General features: G+C 40.8%; 1 protein-coding gene across 3 annotated transcripts in view; it reads left to right on the forward strand.

Annotated features, from left to right (window-relative positions):
• LOC147026475 (neuropeptide Y receptor type 1-like) overlaps window positions 1-11,288 on the forward strand; it is a 101,657-nt gene extending 90,369 nt beyond the window's left edge. For 2 of the 3 annotated variants that reach the window (XM_085881913.1, XM_085881911.1), the window contains exon 2: window positions 8,302-11,288. In XM_085881913.1, coding sequence (XP_085738039.1) covers window positions 8,436-9,524 — 1,089 coding nt within the window. In that variant the 5' untranslated portion in view covers window positions 8,302-8,435 and the 3' untranslated portion in view covers window positions 9,525-11,288. Of the gene's footprint in view, window positions 1-6,961; window positions 7,030-8,301 lie in introns of all 3 variants that reach the window. The other variant, XM_085881912.1, reaches the window with a different exon arrangement.
• The last annotated feature ends 756 nt before the right edge of the window (window positions 11,289-12,044 follow it).

Raw genomic sequence — 12,044 nt, forward strand, 5'->3', positions numbered from 1 at the left:
TTGGTGAGATACTTGCTTCATAACTTTGCTTCATTATTGAGATGTTAGTCCAACCTTTTAACATTCTTTTCATCTCAAATGCAATGATGTTATGTATTGTAACGTGAATGAGCACATTGCAGAACATGGCACACAGGCCACGGCTCCACCCCCAAGATAAACGAAGTGGTGATGATGAATTAAAATGTCATAGGTTGTGGCCTCTTTCCCATTTGAGCAACGACTTTATGTAAGCCCCACCTATTAGGCATAGACCCCTACATTTCCAGAGGATTGCACTGCAGCCAATAACAGGAAGCAAATTTAATTCTCTATTTTATAGACCAGTCCACCCACCTACACGATCCTGAAAGCCATCTCAAAGGATGTCAGAGAGTGTTGTGGCAACTCTGAAGTTGCAGCTTAAATCCGGGAGGATGGTAGCATCCAGGTCTCAGCTGGATGTTGGCAAGCTTAAGGATGAGAGGGCAGCTGAGGAGTTTGCAAATATGCTCAGTGAGGATTTTGGGGGTCTGGGCATTTTGGGGAATCCTGAAGAGTTGTGGAGCGCCTTCAAGACTACCATCCTTGATGTTACTGGTGGATGTCTTGGAATTCACCGTCAGGCGAAAAAGAATTTTGTCTCGCAAGGGAAGCTGGATACCATTGACCCGAGACACAGGGCCAAGCTTAATGGCAGAGTTGAGCTGTTCAGGGAGTTGAGGCATAACACTGTACGTGCACTGTGGGTGGACAAGGAGGCCTATGTGCGAGGCATCTGTGAGGGGGGTAAAGCATCACATGTGGACAAGTGATTCTTGTCCTGCTTACAGGGGAATGCATGCATCGTGTTCCTCCAAACCCATCCCTCAGTAAACTGTAGTTATAGCGGAGGGTGGTGTGCTCTTGACAGAGGACTTACTTTGAGCGGCTGTATCAGGCTGACCCACCAGCTGTTGAGTTGGATGTCAGGGGTGTTACTATTCCAATTGCTGATCCTCCAATCAACTGTGGTCCACCTTGATTTGTGGAAACATAGGCTGCAGTGAACTACTTGACATTGGATAAAGCTCCTGGGATCTGTGGCATCCATGCTGAACTTCCAAAGGCTGGTGGAAATGCTGTACTCATGTCATTGCATGCAGTTCTGTGCTCTGTTTGAAACACAGGCATCATCCCAATTGACTGGAAGAGGAGCCTTGTTGTCCTTCTTCCCTGAAAAGGGAAGGGTTATCGCCAATATGACAGCAACGTCCGAGGGGTGATGCTGCTCTCAGTGCCGGGCAAGGTCTTTGCTCAGATAATTATTGATAGGGTTCGCCACCATCTGATTGAGCACCAGTGTCGAGCGCAGTTAGGCTTTACACCAAAGAGGTCAACAATTGACTGTATCCTTTCTCTTCAGGTCCTCACTGAACGTAAACTAGAGCTTCGGGAGGGGCTGCTTGCAGCCTATGTTAATCTCTGCAAAGCGCTTGATTCACTGAATTGGGATGCCCTCTGGAGAATTCTCGGTCTTCGTTAAATGCCATCAAAACTGATCAATTTGATGTCTGAACTATACTCTGGTAATGAGAGTGCTGTGAGATGCGGTGATTCCATCTCGGACTTATTTCCAGCTGTTACTGGGGTTCATCAGGGGTGTGTACTGGCCCCTGCACTTTTCAACGCTTGTATGGACTGAATTCTGGGAAGGATGTCAGAGAGATCAAAGCTGCGGTGCATCGTTTGGGAGTGTCAAGATCTCTGACCAGTCACGTGATCAAGATGGTCTCCGCAATTTAACATCAGTTCCCTATCCTAATGTTGTAACCCATATTTGGGAGCATTCTGACTGGTATGTCTGGAGGTGAAGATTTTTGAAGGAATTTACACAATTTTCCCAAAAATTGACAAAGTTGGTCATTTTGACACACTTCTGGTCATGTGATCACCATGACTTCCTCAATTTAACATGTCCACCCTGGCCTAATGTTGTAACCCAAATTTTGTAGCTTTCTGACTAGTGGGTCTGGAAAAGAAGATAGAAGATTTTTGAAGGAATTTGGTGTCTGCCATTTTGACACACTTCTGTTCACATGATCAGCATGGCCTCCGCAATTTAACATCAGGACCCTGGCCTAATGTTTTAACCCAAAGTTGGTCGTACTCTGACTGGTGGGTCTGGTGAAGAAGATTTTTGAAGAAATTTATGCAATTTTTCCCAAAAACTGACTGAGCCAGCCATTTTGACACACTTCCGGTCACGTGATCAGCATGACCTCTGCAATTTAACATTCCTACCCTGGCCTAATGTTGTCACGCAAATTTGGTCATATTCTGACTGGTAGGTCTGGTGAAGAAGATTTTTGAAGAAATTTACTAAGTTGGCCATTTTGACTTACTTAAAGTCATGTGACCAGAACGAGCTTTGCAATCCCTGTTACCAGTCAGGAGAGGAATGTTGTTGCCAAATTTCAGCCACATCGGCCCAGCGGTTTGGCAGGAGAATTCAAAATAGGAGACAGACGGACGGATGGACTGTGCACGATGACAATACCTTATCTGGAATTTGAATTCCAGATAAACTAAAAAAACTTCTAAATGAAATGCCCCTAGTGATAATTTATGAAGATTTTTTTTTAACAACTCGAAAAAACGCCACACTATAAGAGGCCTGGCCCGGATAGAATTCCAATCTTCTGGCCATGACATCTCCACAATCACAATGCTCGAGCATTTAATGAACTCATTCAAGAGGAAAGGGTAATGGATGAGTGGCTCTCACAAAAGGTAACATACCTTCCTTATCCTGAAATCTGAAGAAACTGAACTACCTCCCAAATATAGGCTAATACCATGTCTACCAACAACATAAAACTTATAATGGGAATACTACCACCTAAAACAACAAGGAGTCATAGGAGCAGAGCAGAAGAGATTAAGTCTGGTGTTGGCTTAGTGGCTTGGGATCCATATCGTGTAGTACCTCAAATCCATATCGATCCATATCGTGTAGTACTTGAGGAACCATATCGTGTAGTACCTCAAATTGAACACCTCGATGAGTGCTTTCTAGATATGTCAAGCTTGAGACATTATGACGTCATTTGGTGACGTTATGAGGAAAACGCATATTTTTCATGGTTACTCTGTAAAAACGATTCTCATCGGAATCTCTCGTAGGCAGATATTCCTCAAGGACTCGCTCCTGGTGGATAGCAGCTCTATTCACCTCAGTGTGACCTTAAAGAAGTCACATGTGGTCACCTTTTGGCAAGATACAGGTCACCCTGCGGGTGACATTGGTTTATTTGTTTGTTTGTTTATTTGTTATTGAACAGTATTACGGAAAAACTCCTTGACAGATTTTGACGAAACTTGGTGGGGGGGTTAGGTATGGTCCAAGGATCATGCCATTAAATTTTGGACTTGGTCCCCTCCCCCCAAAAAAAAATTGTTAGAGAAAAAAAATATATTTTTTTTGCATTTCTACATGTTTTAAGTGATTTCCAACCCCCCCCCCCAAAAAAAATTGTTAGAGAAAAATTTTTTTGGGGGGATTTCTACATGTTTTAAGTGATTTCCAACCCCCCCCCCCCCAAAAAAAAATTGTTATAGAAAAAAAAAATTTCCAACTATTTTTTCAACAAAACTTCGATTTCTTTTTTTTGCATTTCTACATGTTTTAAATGATTTCCAACCCTCCCCCCCCCCAAAAAAAAATGGAGAAAAGAACTATAACTCTGTCAACAATGTTGACATCATATTTAATGAATAAGATATAAGGTTCACTTGAGTGACCCAGCAGTATTGGCTGCAGAGGTTTTGCACTCTCCCGAGTGCTCCCCCTCTAGTTAAATCCGGAATTGGTGGGGCGCAGGCATGATGGGCTGAATGGCTTCCTCCTGTGCAAAAAATTTCCTTGTAAAAAAAAGAGAATGCTATGGAACAATCGACCACCATAGTCGAAAATTGTAAAACGAGAAGAACCAAATTGTCCACAGCCTGGACAGACTATAAAAAAAAGCTTTTGATCGTGTCCTACATTCATGGATGACAAAATGCATGCAAGTGTCCAAGATCAACTGCAAAATAATCAAACTGATTGAGAAAGCAATGGAGCTATGGAATAGCATATTGATATTGCAACACTTGGAAGGAAAGATCAATATACCACGAGTGAAGATATGACACAGGATCTTCCAAGGAGACAGCCTTTCCCCTTTCCTGTTTTGCCTTGCTCTGAACCTACTGAGCAACCTCATTAATGAGCAAGGACACGGATACACCATAACATCTCATAGAAGAATGGCCAAGGAGATGGGGAAGGTGACTTATCTGCTGTACATGGATGATTTAAAACTCTTCACACCAAACGACAAAAAAGTGGCAGAACAACTGAAACTAGTGAAATGGTGCTCTGATATCCAATCCAAATTGAATTTGGTCGAGATAAGTGTGCCAAGTGCACATTCATACAAAGTAAACCAACAAAAATGGACAACAAAAATCGATCTAAGTATAACGATACAGCAACTTGCAAATGACGCATCTTTCAAATACCTCACGGAGTAGAAGAGGGCCACCAAATATGTCACAAACAAATGCACAAAACAATTACCAAAGAACACCTGTAAAACTTGGCTGATCTTCAAAACATACCTCTCACTAAAAAACAAAATGAAAGCCATGAACCAATCAAATGGAAGACCAAATACTGCATTTGAGTCATGAAAAGGAACCTGAAGAAGTAAAGAGCAAAGATGCAGTCATTCAGAGGAACCTAAATAGGATTCAGGTTTCAGCTGCTTCTCCACTACCCTCAAACCCATTCAAGTGCAGCCAAGTGAGCCTTACAGAAAAATTTCTGCAATAATTCACTTTTCCCAGACAAATAGATAAAGAGAAAGAAATAAAGAGTAAAAGAGATAAAGAAAAGAAATATCAAGAACTAGAATGAATATAGAGAAATGTGAAAAAGTAGAAAGAAATGTGAAAAGAACAAAGAGGTCAGGAAGAACCCAGACAGATAACTCACAGTACTGGTGTTCCAATTCAGTTGTGGAATAATAAATGGGCCACAATGGGAAATCAACAAACTAGATATCGAAACAAGGAAACTCCTCACTTTCTGCAAAATGTTCTCCAAAAATCAATGCATCCTGAGAATGTACCTTCTGAGACTCGGAGTAGGTAGCAGCCTGATGTAACACGATCAAGTGCACATAATGACAATTGTGGGGTTGGCTGAGTACGTGGAAAGTTCAATCGACTACTGATTCCAATTTGTGTTTAAACACGAAGACAGCAAGCCAGAAAATGTATCCCTAACCTACCTAGCAATTTTTTTTCAGTGCACATAATGACAATTGTAGGATTGGCTGAGTACGTGGAAAGTTCAATACACTACTGATTCCAATTTGTGTGTAAACACGAAGACAGAAAGCCAGAAAAGGTACCCGAACCTACCTAGCCCATTTTTTTTCAAAAACAGGTGCAAATAGAAGGAGTCTCTCATGAAGCCAAAACAGCAACGACTACAGCCCCAGCGATTGCAAAAAAAAAGACAAAAGAAAAATATAAGATGAAATAATACAGGTGGAAAGCAACAATTGAGAGAATGATGAAAGAGCAGGGAGCTAAAAAATGAAGAAAAATAAAAAGAGTTGGACAGACTGGAGTTGAACAAAGTTGGACAAAAGTTGGTGTTGGAGTTGAGCAAAAAAAAAAGAGTTGGACATAGACACAGAAGGCTCATTGGAATGGTTAAGAGATCATCTTAACTAGGATGGAGAACAAATCATAATAAAAGGACAAGGACACTATACCAATGGCTTTAAGATGATGACAGGACTGTGTCAATCGGATAGGTGTAGGTTCTGCAAGGTAGAAACAGAAAGCATGAGTCACCACCTTTTGGGATATAAAAAAAACTCCTGTCAGAGCAGCTGTACACACAAAGACACAACAAAGTATGTAGAGTAATCCACTGGAACATCTGCAAAAACTTCAATGTCCCAGTTCCAGAAAACTCATGGAAACATGAACCAAAAGTGATCATCGAAAACAAGGATGTAATGCTCATATGCCAAATTGTACCAGTGATAATTGGAGCAATGATATTGATAAAGAAGAACCTTATCGAGATCTTGAAAACCATACCTCGGAATATTACTTTCAAGTAACTCCAGTTGGGGCTCCAGTAAGTAACTCCAGTCCAGAAACTGTATGGGGCTCAGTGACGATCCTGAAAATAGCCTTCAGAATAAAACTTTTAAAACAAAAAAACTTCACAGCTTGGTCCATGAATCGTGATCCCTTAACAAAATGGAGGTGGAGATTCCTCGAGCCGAGGGAGGACTTCATTCCACCATCTGAAACTTGCATATGGAGATAATAACCAATGACACACACACACACACACACACACACACACACACACACACACACACCAATTATTCCCACCTTCTTGTGAGGTGGACAGCTGGTAACGTTTTGGCCCAAGTCTTTCACGAATCTGTTGGCGAGGTCTGACGTTTGACTGAAAGTGACAGGAACTTGGAATCTCACCAGGGTGGTGGTGATACCTTGTCATCTCCATGAAGGACACCATGAAATCTTTAACGTCCACCAAATAATGCTGGCAGACAGGACCTGCAATTGAATTCTGAGTATTGCATTTTGAACACCCCACCTCCACGATCCTGAAAGCCATCTCAAAGGATGTCAATATAATTATAAGAAGAAACTTTGGTTCGGCCAATCTTGTGTAACATTAGCAATCTAACCATTAGCCAGGATGAAGCTTTCTATATTTTTTTAATAGGTATTGCAAATAACAATACTTGTCTCTGTGAAGGCTAATATTGTTCTCTGTCTGCAGACAAGATAAACAATGGATCTTAAAAAGCAAAAGTTGATCAAAGTCTTTACAACTGTGAGAGACATTGGTGTGTCAGAGTTGCGTCTGATGCATTTAATTTGCTCCCTCATTCTTTAGGTTTTTTTAGCTGACAAAGCTCGAATATGCTCGAAACATCAGCTGCACATTTCCTACAACAGTATACTGTATGTACTCCAGTTTTAGTTGATAAAATTCAGTGCAAATAACAAAAAGAAAAAAGTTTTTTTACTTCTCCATAATTTGCTGATTATTACAACATAATTTATTATTGATCTATGGAGGCAAGTATGAAGCTCACTTTCCATTTAAAAGTCCGTCTTAAAGACAACTTAGAGCTACCCAGCTGGCACAGGTTACATTTGGCCAACGTTGGGCTTGGATTGGCATCATGACAAATAGTCATGCACACATTGCCAACGTTGGTTCAATATTCAGTCTTTTATATGGAAGGAGATGATCGATACTGTGGAGAGTGACTGAGGTCGACCAAAGTCGGGTGTTGGTCTGCAAACGACAGACCGATGCTGGGACAACAGGCCATCGTTCAACTAATGATAAAGTTGATGTTGGCCCAACAGAGTGGCTAGTTGAGCCAGCACTGGCCCAATGTAGCTGTGGCAGCTGAGCTTGAACTACATTGTTATTTGGAGCTTAAGAACAACTTCAACCTTGGACTGTTTGCCTGTGTTATAAAGTCGCTGATTAATTATTATGCGAGGAATAACTATGATAGCCTCCATGATGAGTTTAATAATGTTCTTGGACTTTGTGATTCAAATGTTGGGAGAGAACTCTTAAATCTGTCTGACGTTTAATTGCTTATCAATATTTGAAACAATTGGTCAAGCAAAAGTGTGTTATCGTGCAGATGCATGTAGCTTATGTTATCATGCTTAATATACTGCATATTCATTTTTAATATATGCCTGTGTTGGCTTAATGCTAAGGGTAGTGGGCTTGTGATCCTCTGGTCCTGAGTTCAAATCCTGCTCAGTTGTTGAATTAATACCAGGTGGGGTTAACTCGGCCTGTCATCCTTCCGAGGCTGGAAAAATGAGTGCCAGCATGCTGGTATCCTGTGTCGGAGTCCAGGGTTGTGCCCAATAGCCAAGGAGACTGCTTAGGCAGCACCAATGCTCTGCACAGAGTATGGTCCCGATGGATGGATTTTCAATATAAATTAATTTGCTGATGTTTGCCAGTGTCGTAGAAATTAAATTGTGCCGTATAATAGATATAGCACAGTTTCCTTGTATTTGAATAATGGTTTGTTTTTATGTAGGTCATGTTTATCTCGGCAAATAACATTTTAAGAAAACTGATTCGAGTAAACAACATGGCTTCAACTTTAAATCATTATACAAAACAAACACAGGATTTATATTCTATTGTGGTGCTCAAAGCAAAGTTTCTGTATATTTGTGCATGTTTTTCAGATTTGTGTAAAGGACACCTTTCACAAAAGATTTGACACACAACAAGTTATCCCCGAGAACACCGACCTTGAAATCCACTGCGAAGAAGCTTGATAACAGGATCATGAAAACGTTGAGGAGGTGATTCTTTTGGCATGTATTTCTCCAATAACTTCACCTTCCACCTGCCGAACGTGGAACCCTGCTACCCACCACACTCCGTCATAACCTTCCTCATCACAGCTTACATAGTTGTCATCATTGGGGGATTGGTTGGCAACACAGTGCTTGTGTTAGTTATTGCACATCAGAAGGAGCTACAGAATGTCACCAATGTCCTCATAGCTAACTTGGCATGCTCCGACATTCTAGTATGTCTCGTATGCCTTCCACTGACCGTGGCCTACACACTCATGGACCATTGGGCCTTTGGAGAGGTTCTTTGCAAAACCTCACCATTTTTGCAATGCTCTACCGTCAGTGTTTCCATCTTTTCCTTGGTGCTCATTGCCATTGAGCGCCACCAACTCATCATACACCCAACAGGTTGGAAGCCCAGCCTGGCCCATGCCCATTGGGCCATTGCTTTCATTTGGCTCTTTGCTTTTCTGATCTCATTACCCTATGCGGTCTTTCAGATGCTTACCAATGCACCATATGAAAACCTGACTTTGTTTTTCCCCGAATTAATAGACAAAGTTGCATGTGTGGAGTCATGGCCCTCCAATACATACAAAGTGGCTTGTGGCACATTAATGCTGCTCTTCCAGTACTGCTTTCCATTGGTGTTTATCTTTTTCTGCTACCAGCGCATCTTTCTACGTCTGAAACGGCGTGCACGGATGCTGCCCAGCAGTGCCAATGGCCGAGGTCGGGCCACTCATAGTAAGAAGATCAATCTGATGCTCGTAGCAATTGTGGCCGGATTTGCAATACTCTGGCTTCCGCTATATGTTTTCAATACGATCAGTGACTGGAACCACGAAGTATTATTGAACTGTCAAAACAATCTCATATTTTCACTCTGCCATCTCACTGCTATGTTGTCAACGTGCATCAATCCCATTTTCTACGGATTTCTGAACAACAACTTCCAGAAAGAACTAAGGGCAACGATCAGTCGCTGCCAGTGTCAACGTGAGGAGGAAGATATTGAAAACTTTCCACTCTCCACTATGAATACAGAGGTTTCCAAAGGTTCGACGAGATTTAGTTTAAAAATGAATGTGATGTCGAATATGTAAATGATATCGCAATTACAGCTCGAACAACCGACTGAAATCACACTTGGTGCAATTAAGTTAAAATCATGTTGACCGATAAATTAATCCCCCCCCCCCCTTTATCACTTGGCGTGACACCAAAAATAACCGTCTGAATATTTTTTAAACTATAAAACACAGCAGGTGTCCAATTTCAAAGGGGGTCAAAAATATTCTGACAATGTAAATTCCCCTCATCACTTTCAATATTCTAAATGTTTACATGTTCTTCAATTTTAAAACCTTGAAAGACTTATAATTCATATTTCTCAAAATAAATGGGAGAAACAGCTACATCGTGTAAATATAACATCTGGTGGCTTGTGATTCATGTACCATCAATGAAGAAAATCACAATTGCTTTATTTATTGTGATGTCACTGTATAGGCAAACCGTGAGGATATTGATTAGTATGCATTTGCAGATACATTAATATATGCATATAACTATGTCCATGTGTGTATGCCTTGATATTATAACCATATTGCAAAAGCTGTTGCATCATCTGAAAGTTGAATTTTCGAAGATACGTAAACCAGAGAGATTCTGTTACAACGAGGTGATCCCGCTTGAAGCTGCGCTGCTATTCCTGTTATTGGTTGTTGCACTGTCACGCTTCTATTGTATGCACACGACATTGAAATGACATCCTGAAAAAATATATACCGATGTTTTATTTTGCAATAAACCCCTCCCCAAAAAAATTACATGATCCTTTTTGTCCGACATCAATACAATTCATGATCTGAATTCTAAAAACAGCAACAATGTAAAAATATGTGAATACCATTATCTGAGTACCATGGAAATAAGAGGTATTATGTATTACAGAGCTGGCAGGATGGCCTAGAGGCATGCTCATTCAACTCTAAGCCCCTAGTCTGGGTTTGAATCCTGACCCAGCTATAAACTCTCATCCTGGTGTTTCCCAGGCAGGGCGATTTATCAACGTGTGTACCGTTCGTCGGATGGATGTTAAACTGAGCATCCCATTTGCTGGCGTTAGTTGGTGGACTTTAAAGACCTCACGGTATTGTGGTACGTTAAAATCAGAATGTATGTACTGTGCAGCATTTCAGCAGCATATCAAGTAAGAACTTCTTTCCCATAATTGCACAGTTAGGTAAAAGTCGCTAAAGATGGGGAATTGCAACTTTTTCGAATTAATCATTTATTTAAATTTTTTACAAATTATGAGAATTTAACTCCACTTGTACAAGCCCACAAATGGCTTGAACAAGAACAGAAAACTACCACCCACTTTGTTCAACGTGATAACTGGTGAACCACCTCAACCTCAATGCTGGTTTCAAATTTGGAATGGGACTCTGCATATCCATCACCTACTCACATGATGAACATTGTTTTTTTATTCCAGTACAATCTCGTAAAAATCTTATTGCCAACCATTATTATGCGGTACCTGCCACATTCTTTGGAAGATATGATCATCAAAGCAAATATCTCACACCTGAAGCTACAATTGATTCCTTCAAATTTTCATTCTTCTCAATAACTGTAAGGATCTGGATTTAGCTAACTTGCACAACAGACATTGCACCATCTGTTAAAGCCTTCTAGGAGTTTGCCCGACAACTCGTGAGAATGATGCAACCACATGCTGGCTCCAGGATATCTATAATAATGTGTGTGTGTGTGTGTGTGTGTGTGTGTGTGTGTGTGTGTGTGTGTGTGTGTGTGTGTGTGTGTGTGTGTGTGTGTGTGTGTGTGTGTGTGTGTGTGTGTGTGTGTGTGTGTGTGTGTCCTCCATAACTCCCAAACCATGAAACCTCGCAGCCACAAACTTTGCATGCATATTAAGGGAACTCCAAGGGAGTGTATGAATGAAAAGTGGGTGTTTGGGTTAATTAAAACATCCCTTTTGAATATAATTAACGGCCATATTTAATTATAACTCCGACCATGGTGTCATCCTCAGTCACCTTGTTGTCCCTCGCTTGGGTCTGAATTTGCCATTTTTTAAATTGGTGACAATGATTTTAGTTGGAAATAGGCCACAATGGTTTCTTAACCATAAAGTACTCAAATTTTTCTTTCACTCTCCGCACTCATATCATCAAAAGCTTGATCATCATTCTTATGAATCACTGTATACATCGCTTTTGTAAGAACTGTAGTTTTCATATTAGGAGCTTGGAACGATTTTATGCATTACATGATGTGATTTTCCATGATGTACTCTCATGGTCTAATTAAAGTAGATCATCGAAATGTGATGTTGGCTTTGAGGATCACATATCGTCCGTACTAAATAAGTGTCGAAATCTGGAGTAAAATCTGAAAATGTTAAGAAATAGGCAGTTTTGGTTTTTGCAGTTATGTCCCATGACAAATCAGCTTGCTATCACTTGCCAAGCCAGCCATTCCTAATCAACCGTCTTATTGGAGTGCTTGCTTGAGTGCTTAAGCCACTTGGCAAGCACTCTACAAACTGCTTGGTTGTTCATTTTCAAGCCATGGCCATACACGGCAAAAGTATT

The sequence above is a fragment of the Eptatretus burgeri genome, chromosome 5 (assembly GCF_056783735.1).
Source record: "Eptatretus burgeri isolate ZD-2024b chromosome 5, Ebu_testis_v1, whole genome shotgun sequence".
NCBI classification, from domain to species: domain Eukaryota; kingdom Metazoa; phylum Chordata; class Myxini; order Myxiniformes; family Myxinidae; genus Eptatretus; species Eptatretus burgeri.